This window comes from Perca fluviatilis, chromosome 13 (genome assembly GCF_010015445.1).
Source record: "Perca fluviatilis chromosome 13, GENO_Pfluv_1.0, whole genome shotgun sequence".
In the NCBI taxonomy this organism is placed as follows: domain Eukaryota; kingdom Metazoa; phylum Chordata; class Actinopteri; order Perciformes; family Percidae; genus Perca; species Perca fluviatilis.
In genome coordinates this window covers 31,798,065-31,808,328 of record NC_053124.1, presented here as the reverse complement: position 1 = coordinate 31,808,328, position 10,264 = coordinate 31,798,065, and the positions used below count along the sequence as shown (strand labels likewise).

The following is a 10,264-nucleotide window of genomic DNA, read 5'->3' as shown; positions in this document are numbered from 1 at the left end:
AGCTGGAGTAAGGGCAGAGCGGAGCGATTCTATTCATTCCCTATGAGAACAGCGGGGTGGTGATGGCGCAGTGGACATGGCACATGCCTTTGGTGTGGGAGATCAGGGTTCGATTCCCACTGCGATACATCAACCAGTGTGTCCCTGAGCAAGACACTTAACCCCTAGTTGCTCCAGAGGCGTGCGACCTCTGACATACAGTATATAGCAATTGTAAGTCGCTTTGGATAAAAGCGTCAGCTAAATGACATGTAATGTAATGTAATGCCCGGATGTTTACAGCGCTCTCCCCGCTTTCCCAAAGTTGACTCGTTGAGTTGACTCTACCAGTTAGCTCCGCTAACTCAACTCTTGCCGTCCTTCTTGCAAAGGAAGGATTCGAGCGCCGTCTTCTGTTCCTCTGTTAAATAAAAAGCCAAGTCTAACTTGTTTATTGAAGCGGTCAAACAGCTGGTGTTCATCCGTAGCCATCTTGTAATTTTTACTAATGACTTTGACGTCACAGCGCTATCGTCATCTGTTTAGCTCACCTCTGGCCCGCCCACTCTATAATTTACAGAGACCCAGTGGTGAGGAAAAATGTCCTTTTAGGGATATATAAACATATAGAGAAATATGATTTATAATAATTATAGCAGCTGGTGTGATGAACAGTGGCAGTTATGGTAACAATTAGGGGTGGGGTAAAAAAATCGATACAGCATAGTATCGCGATATTTCCCATGGCAATACTGTATGGATACACAGACGCCAAGTATCGATCTTTTATTATTTAAATTGCACATAAGAATTGAACTTTTTGGTAGTAGAATAATAAAATAAATTGCTTATTCAGTCCACCAGATGGCGGTGTTTGTTTTCTGGGGAGGTCAGCGGGGTGACTGTCAGTGTGCAGGAGGATGTAAATAGGAGGATGTAGATAAAATAAACATGGCAGCATCAGAGAAAGAAATCAGTGTTTGTCCTTTTTTTGGATTTTTTAACAAGGAGGGGACAACTGAGATGGATATGAGACATGGGATTTGCAAGGAGTGTCGTATGTAAATAAAATACTCAGGGAATACCACAAACACGAGGGCTCATCTCACACGCCACTACCCAGAGTTGGCGTTAGCCGAGGACGGTAAAGCTAATGCTAAACCATCTCCGCCGAAAAACCAACCAACACTGGACACACTTAGCTTGACAAAGCTACCTCCCAATTCAGAGCAAGTGAAGAAAATAACTCAAGCCATTGCCTACTTCATGTGCAAAGACCTGTGTCCATACAATGCTGTGGAAAAGGAGTGATTTTGTCACTTGCTTAAAACACTGGAATCAAGGTACGTGACTCTGTCGCGCCGTTTTTTCACGGATACAGCCGTACCCAAGCTCTACAGGGAAGTTAAGCTTAAAGTTCAGGAAAGTTTGAAAACAGCAGAACATGTTGCATTGACTTGTAATGCATGGACGTCACGGGCAGTGGATTCCTATGTGACTATTACAGCTCATTATCTCACAGAAGACTGGCAACTGCTGTCTCACGTTCTCCAAACTAGAGCAGCACACGAAAGTCACACCGGAGCAAACATTGCCCACCTTCTGCAAAATGCAGCACGGGAATGGGGGATTGCAGACAAAAACCTGGTGGTTATCACCGGCAATGCTTCTAATATGGCCGTTGCCGTTCAGTTAGCGGGACACCTCCACGTCAAGTGTTTCGCGCACATGCTGAATCTGGCGTCTCAGCGCGCGTTAAATCTGCCAGCAATGGCCAGGCTCTTGGGGAGAGTACAGCGTATAACCGGCTTTTTCAACAGAAGCACGGTGGCAAACCACGCTTTGGAGAAAAAAACAGATAACATTACAGCTCCGATAAACAACAACCGATAAACTGAAGATTAATGTCAGCACGAGATGGAACAGTGCTTATAAAATGCTACTGCGGTTTCTTGAACAGCAGCCTGCCGTTTGTGCAGCGCTGTTGTCTCTCGAAGTAAGAAAGAGTAGCACAGATGTCTTCACATTGAATGAGTCTGATATTGGGAACGCTGAAGAAATTGTGTGGGCATTGAAGTCGATGCAAGTGGCGACCGCTGTGATGTCTGAGGAAAAGAATCCTACTCTCTAACTCGTAGCACCGCTGCTCGCACAGTTGTTGCATGACACACAGGACAACATTGGTGACACAGCGCTGATCAGAGACGTCAAACAAGGCATCAGTCAAGAGCTTAAAAAGAGATATGCCAGTGCAGCAGAGGAGAACACCCTCTACACAGCATCATCCCTGGACCCCCGGTTTTAAAGCCTGCCATTCCTGTCCCCAGAGGAGAGACAGGAAACCTTTGCCAGAGTGGTTGCCGAGGCAGTAACCCTCCAGGTAATCAAACATTTAAATAATAGAAGCAGAATACTTTTTAACCCACGTCACTCTCTACTAATATTTTAGTCATATTAGTAAAAATTAAAAAAGTTAAAATAAAGACAAATTAACTATAAATGACCAAAGAGAAACAACATTTTCTGCATACTTAATTAAAGATACAGTACATATTTATTCTCCTCTTCTCTTTGTGTGTGTATTCTACAGGAAGAAATTAGACAGCAGACCATCTCTGAGCCAGAAGTCCAGGAGCATCAGGAGGAACCTGGCTATACTGAAGAGGAACCTGGACCAGCCAAGATGAGGAAGTCATGTGGGCTAACAGACTTACTTGGTCAGACTTACGGTGATGTTGGAGACCCAACAAAATCATTAACTGCCATAGCTGAGGAGGAAGTGAAAAGATACCAGGAGGTCACACCACTGTCACTCACAGAAGATCCACTAAGCTGGTGGAAATCACATGAGCGAGTCTATCCTTTCCTGGCCAAGCTGGCAAAAACATACCTTTGTATCCCAGGTACTAGCGTCTCAGCCGAAAGAGTCTTTTCGACGGCTGGAGACATTGTCACAGCACAAAGGAGCACTCTGAGCTCAGATCATGTTGATCAGCTCCTCTTTCTGAGCAAGAATGCTGACATTCCTTCTTAATTAAATGCAAACAGTTCAGTTTGCCAGGTGTATACAACATTTATAACATATTCATTAAAGTGTTGGTTAGTTAGTCAGCTTGACAGTCACATTTTACAGCAATAAAATTCATGTGAGATGAACAAACAGACAAAGTTTTCCTTTGGGGACATAATGAAGTTGGAAAAAGGTAGTAAATTGCAATTCAATTCAGTTCAATTCAATTTTATTTATAGTATCAAATCATAACAGAGTTATCTCGAGACACTTTACAGATAGAGTAGGTCTAGACCACACTCTATAAATTCCAAAACCCCAACAATTACAGTAATTCCATCAAGAGCAAGCATTAGCAGTGGCTGTTGCAACAGTGGCAAGGAAAAACTCACTTTCAGGAAGAAACCTCGGCAGACCCAGACTCTTGGTAGGCGGTGTCTGACGGGGCCGGTTGGGGGTGTGATGAACAGTGGAAAATAATAGTCACATTAAAGATAATGGAACAGTGACTTCGAAGGTAATCGTGGAAGTTCATGTCATAGCAGGGCACATCGTGTCATACTGAGTAGTGCAGTCTCCAATACCGGATCCTGACTACTCTGTGCGTATGAACATCACAACAGGGCGTTGTGGATATAACGTGGCACTGCAGAGCATGGGTGGATGCAACGGATGGACGCAGCAGGACGCGGCCGGGCATTGCAGGGAATTGCAGAGCTTTGAAGAAAAACCATAAGGACTCCGGGGAGTAAACTCCCCAGAGCTAGGTAAGTAACAAGCATTTCTGGGACAGGATGCATACAAAAGGAAACAAGTGTAAACAGAGATGAGAGAGCAGCTCAGTGTGTCATAGGAAGGAAGGAACTTCCCCGGCAGTCTAGAATTATAATAGCATATAGCTAAGAGAGGCAGCTCTGAGTTCTGGGAGCGCAGTGCTCTAGTGGGAATGTAAGGTACTAAGAGCTCTTCTAGGTCTGATGATGCTTGACCATTTAGAGCTTTGTAGGTCAGGAGGAGGATTTTAAATTCGATCCTAGATTTCACTGGAAGCCAGTGCAGAGAAGCTAATACAGGAGAAATATGATCTTTTTTCTTATTTCTCGTCAGAACACGTGCTGCAGCGTTCTTGATCAGCTGGAGAGTCTTAAGGGACTTATTTGAGCAACTTGATAGTAAGGAATTACAGTAGTCCAGCCTGGAAGTAACGAATGCATGGACTAGTTTTTCAGCATCGTTTTGAGATAGGATGTTCCTAATTTTGGAAATGTTACGAAGATGGAGAAAGGCTGTTCTTGAGGTTTGTTTTAAGTGGGCGTTGAAGGATATATCCTGATCAAAAATGACTCCTAGATTTCTGACAGCGGTAGTGGGAGCCAGGGCAATACCATCCAGAGTAGCTATGTCTTTAGATAATGAAGTTCGGAGGTGCTTGGATATATTGCAATATATTGCAGAATATCGCAATATGTTTAAAATCGCAATAATATCGTATCGTGACCTAAGTATCGTGATACTATCGTATCGTGGTGCCTCTGGTGATTCCCACCCCTAGTAACAATAAAGATAGTGGAATACTACTAGTTGTGGCAGTTCAGGGTGTTGCGGGGCGATGCGGGGCGCAGGAGGGCGTTGCGGAGCGTAGTAGGGCATTGCGAGATGAATACAGAAGAAAGATCTTTACATTGTGTGATTTTGAAGATCAGATGATGAAATGTGACGGAAAACATCGGTGAAATATTTGTTCGTCAGTTTAAACACTCAAGTTTCCAACCAAATGCAGTGCAAGTTTCCACTGAAGTTCCAGAAAATCAGTAAAAGAAAATGCTAATTAAAATGATGCACAAGACTTGTAGACTATTTCCATTTAATGGAAAGGTGTAGCCATCAGAAACATGTCACCCTGCTTGACCACACGATCCATTTAGTAGCTGCTCTGGTACTTAAAAGTTCATTCTTAACTTTGGAAACCTTGCCTCTTGGGTTTAAATCCAAAGCTCATTTTAATAAAGTTTTGTAAAGCAATCTTTAAAGCAAGATGAGGGGAAGAGGTAAAGCTAAATATATTTTTAAAAAAAAAAAAAAAAAAAAAAAAAAAAAAAAAAAAAAAAAAAAAAACAAAAAAAAAAAAAAATAAAAAAAAAAAAAAAAAAAAAAAAAAAAAAAATTAAAAAAAAAATTTTTTTTTTTTTTAAAAAGATTATTTACATTTCAGTTGTCATTCGTATTTAGTGCGGATGCAGGAAGTAGAGTATGCACTCTAAGAAATAAATCCGTAAAATAACAGAAAAAGTTCTGGCAGCTCATTACCCGGACTTTGTCCTGTAATTACAAAAAGAAAACAAACACAATATTGTGTGTGACAAAGCTGTTCAATTAGTTAACTTCGAAATGAAATTTCATTTATTTAAAGCTTTATTATGCTTGTTAGGCTTTTTTTTTTACGCTGTTGATGCTTTTTTTCAACACTTTCAATACTTTTTTGGCGCTTTTGACTCTTGATAATGTGGTTAATAATTCATGATATCAGTGTTGTGAATAGCTCAGTACGTTAGTTGTCGGAGAACAGATAAAGGTCTTATAATTCAATTTAAAATCTGTATATACAGATATACAACTGTGAATTGAGTTCTATGGACAATTTCTTTGTTAAAGTATACAGTCATACAACTGTCAATACGCAGATATTTTTTAGAGTGTGGTCACTTTTTGTGGGGTGTGCAACACACACACATGCACACGAACAAACATACACATGCACGCATGCACGTACGCACGCACATACATGCACACGGATACACGTACGCACGCACACACACACAAGCACACACACATGCACACGCACACACACACACACACACACACACACACGGAATGCATGAATGAAGATAAATTTAGAGAACAGGGCAGACTCTGCAGGTCTGAACTCTCGGAATGCTTCCTTGTTCATTGAAAAGATGATATCTGTTCACTGTCAAGTCGTTTTAATCGCTGAGTAGATCTTATGTTAAAAATAAAATAGTAAAAAAGTGTGGATGTAGATCGGTACAGAATGTTCAATAGAAAATGATTATAATATATATAATATAATAATTATACTGTGTCATTTACTATGCAGGTCAGTGTGTCACATAACGTGAAAAAACCCTTGTTAACAGTGACGAATATGAGCGGATATTAATTGTCATTGTGTGTTTTTAATTTTAACCAAGAGGTCCACTGAGATGCCCTTGAACAAGGTTCTTAACCCCAACTGTGGTTGTACTGGGCAGCTTCCAGGTATGAATGTGTAACTGTGTGAATGTGATCAGGGAGTTCCTGCAATAATAATAAATAAATAAATAATAAATTACATTTATTAAATTATGATTACATTTAATCACAATAATTACAATGAATTGCTAAAAGATGAGCATTTGATTGTCATTATTTTCTGGTTGGGCCAGTTATCGTTCACATTCAGGGCGGATGCAGGAAATAGTGTATGATTAGTAGTCTGCAGCCTCTGCAGGTCTGAACTCTCTGAATGCTTCCTTGTTCAGGGATTGTAGATCTTTATCTTAAAATAGTAAGAGAAAGAGGTGGACCTTAAGTTTTGATGTAGATCGGTACAGAATGTTCAATAGAAACAACCACAAAAATAACCAGTTGAGACTTGAATCAAGGTCATTAGAGTTTATTCCTACACCCGTTTTTATTCAGTTGATCAACCTGTTTATTATGTTCCAAGACAAACATACAATAAAGCTCTGTTGGCAGTTTTCTTGCACTATGTTCTTTATATGTTGGCTTTATTACGACAATGTTTTATTCTGCTTTTACAATCAGACCGGCAAACTCCAAAAGCAAACCTCAGTAAGGGTTGTTTAGGTGCTCCAATAACATGTTTTACAATTTTAACATGTAAATGAGGCCTTCTGGTGCACTTTGAGATGAAATTAGGAGAAAGTTAAAAGGGCTCTTTACATTGTGTGATTTTGAAGATCAGATGATGAAATGTGATGGAAAACTTGGTGAAATCTTTGGTCGTCAGTTTAAACACTCAAGTTTCCAACCAAATGCAGTGCAAGTTTCAAACTAAGTTCCAGAAAATCAGTAAAGGAAAATGCTAATTAAAATGATGCACAAGACTTGAGCAAAGATTTCCATTTAATGGAAAGGTGTAGTCATCAGAAACATGTCACCCTGCTTGACCACACAATTAACTATCAATGAGCATTTTATATTTTTACATGATCAATAGCAATAGTGGGCTTTATTTTCCGGTAACTGCACAGCTCTGACAATCCTCATTATTCAATAACCAGACCATTTTGGATAATAATAGTGTAAAATAGTAGTGTTCCCTTGTCCCCATGTATGTGTGTCTATTACATTGCTGCCTACTTGTCCCACCTCAGCTTCACCCAGACTCCATCCCCCCTTTCCCAACATTTGGATCTATAAATACCAACTAAAGATATCAGTGAGTAGTAAACCCAAGTCCACGCTTTAAAAGGTCATTCTGGTGGCTTCCTAGGTGCATAGTCACAGCTGTTTCTGGATTCTAACAGAGGGTAAACACAAGTAGTCCGAGCAGCAGATGGATCATACCCAGTCTGATACGGCAGCCGGCTTCACTGGTAGTTGGGGCAGCGGTTGTTGGGACAGAGGTTGTGTTAGTTTTGACAGTATTACACAAACTGGTCCCACAACAGGATACTCCAGTGGCATTGACACTTTCAATGGAAGTTAGGTTACCCAGGCTGGCAGCTGCACACAGGTTTGTAGAAGCGCAGCCAAAGGCTAGAAAAGTGCTGGACAAAGTCGTCACTGTAGATGAAAAAAATCACTATTTTACTCTGCAGCTTTGGTTGTTGTCAATTATCTATTTTCAGGAAGGAATATTCAGATCCTTCACTTAATTAAAATTAGGAATACCACAATTTAAAGCTTGCATTAAAAAGTACAATATTTTCCTCTAAAATTGAGTAAATTATGAGCAATACTAAGTATTTATACAATAAAAAAAAACTAAATTGTAGTTTAGTAAATGTGTTTAATTAATTTCCTTCACTGGTTGATTTATAATTTCTTTGAAATACTTTAAGGTAGTAAACACATATTTGTAAACTATGTATAAATACTCACACGTTGCTTGAATGCAGGAGTTCTCCACTCCTTTACATTGTATTGAAGAGTTGCAATTAGAGGTGAAAAGGTCACATGTGTAACACTTTAGGCTGTTATTTGTCTGAGCCACAGGGACTGAAACAGAGAGGAACAGAATTGAGGGAGAGAGAACATCTAAGTGTCACTAAATGAAAATCGTCAGATGATGTCAGAATATCTTATTTATACAAGCTGCTTATCCATCTGTACTTACTAGGTATAATATTCATGTTGCAATTATCTGTGTTGCAGCAGTTAGCATATACAAGGGCATTCGCAAAACCAACGTTGCCTGAAAATGTCTGAGGGCCTAGGGCTGGACAGAGGGAGGACGGTGCACACGCCTTGAAGATTTGCTGTGTTGAAAAGCCAGAGACATTGGCTACAAAATCAAAAGTACAGTTTATGAGAACACACACAACTTCGCAGTACATATGTCACTGAAAAGTACTAGATGACATTAAGAAATGAGCACCTTGAATGGAAGCTGCTATGCACGCCGTCTCTGAGGAACATGGTTGTGGTACTGTGCTTGAACAATTCTGATTTATGCAAGTTTGACACTGAAGTGCTCCAGCTGCAATGGGGAGAAAAACAGTCGATGAATGACGATCACATCTCAAATGACAAATCAAATCTAACGTGTTTTGATGGTCTGTAAAGGCTGAAAACTCTTCTTGTGTTCGAAGATTTTACACTGAGACTCATTACTTCTGCTCATATACACTTGCACAGCCAAGTGTTGTCATGTATTTTACCCAAGTATTTTAATGTTTACAATGTATATATATATGATCTAATATGATATGATTCGATCTAATTCATCCCCGCTGGGTAAATTCACATTAAATTACAGCAGCACAATAAGTAGTCTAAATAGTTAGGAAACAGATGAAGACTATTTAGAATAAAATATATTGTAAGAATAAGTAGTTACCTGTACTGGAGAGTGCCCAGAGGAGAGTCAGAGAAAGGATCAGCTTCATCGTGATGAACAGGTAAGTACTGTCCTGTTTCCTGTTTTCCTGGATTGTGATACTAAACTAAAATCAGCAGGGCTTAACATAGTGTTTGAGTCATGCATCAGGGAGCCAAAATGACAAATGACACCGTCAACAACAAAAAAAACAACCTGAGTTTCCTTGATGAAAAAAAAATAAAAAGCAAGACAGGAACTTCCTTAATGCAAAAAATAATTGTTTTTGGAATATTATAACCTATAATCATATTAATTATTACGTTTGTGCTCATTGCAACGGAGTATAGGTAATAAGGTATATAAGTAATATCAAATAAATACAATATCCAAGGAAAACACACATGTGTCCTCTGGACATGGAAGAATGACTCAGTTGCACAGGATGGTTTAGTTTTAAGCTTTGACTATAGTTTATCATAGTTTAGAAATATGATTGCATGTCAGAGGCTGTGTTTGTACCAGACTGGATGGGACCCGTATCCCGATCCTTCCCCCATCCGATGGATACCGGGACTATGGTCATGTGAATTACATGTTCCCTACGTCACAATTTATTCGGCAAAGCGGTTTCCATCTCCCATTTTGCGCATTAACTCTTTTTCGAAAAAGGCAAAAACCACCTCAAGCCAGCGTAAAAACTGATGCAAAACTTCTAAAAGCGCATACAAATATGTTGATGGAAACATGACAATTGTGATTGTTCCTACAATCTAATCTGAAACTGCTGTGTCTTTACTGAGACTTTGCATAATAATTCCAGAATAATAAATCCACAATTTTACATTTATTTATCGTTTACTGCTAGCATCCAACATCTGCAATGTTGCAGATGCTGCCACTTTCTGACTGTGTTACTTTGCGGTTATATACTATATATACCAAAAGTGGAAGAAGCGATCCAAAATAATGATATAACAGCGTAAATGTAATAAATATTGCATAGATTCTCATTTGCACATTTGGAAAGTATTGGAGAAGTGTATTGGAGATGGCCCAAGATGGGGAAAAAAACAACACTCCCCACCCTATAAAAAACAAGACAAGAACTTTCTTGATGCAAAACCAATGTGTCATTATGTTGTTATGACAGGAGGAACATTTCTGTTATACTTTCACACCCCTGACCTGGCATGTGCCCCTTGTTTTTC

General features: G+C 39.5%; 1 protein-coding gene across 1 annotated transcript; it reads right to left on the bottom strand.

The window, feature by feature from the left end:
* Positions 1 to 6,646: 6,646 nt before the first annotated feature.
* Positions 6,647 to 9,221, bottom strand: LOC120570797 (phospholipase A2 inhibitor and Ly6/PLAUR domain-containing protein-like). The gene is made up of 5 exons (XM_039819350.1): positions 9,075 to 9,221; positions 8,613 to 8,714; positions 8,352 to 8,519; positions 8,117 to 8,233; positions 6,647 to 7,798 (listed from the first exon to the last, which is right to left on the bottom strand). The coding sequence occupies exons 1-5, from the start codon at positions 9,121 to 9,123 to the stop codon at positions 7,533 to 7,535; spliced, it is 702 nt and encodes a 233-aa protein (XP_039675284.1). The 5' UTR covers positions 9,124 to 9,221; the 3' UTR covers positions 6,647 to 7,532.
* Positions 9,222 to 10,264: the final 1,043 nt, after the last annotated feature.

Excerpts from the sequence above, each read along its gene's own strand:
- LOC120570797 (XM_039819350.1), bottom strand. The coding sequence starts at position 9,123 with ATGAAGCTGATCCTTTCTCTGACTCTCCTCTGGGCACTCTCCAGTACA. Across the intron at positions 8,715-9,074 it reads CTGGGCACTCTCCAGTACAG|CTGGAGCACTTCAGTGTCAA; the intron begins GTAACTACTTAT and ends TCCCCATTGCAG. Across the intron at positions 7,799-8,116 it reads CTCCTGCATTCAAGCAACGT|TGACGACTTTGTCCAGCACT; the intron begins GTGAGTATTTAT and ends TTTCATCTACAG.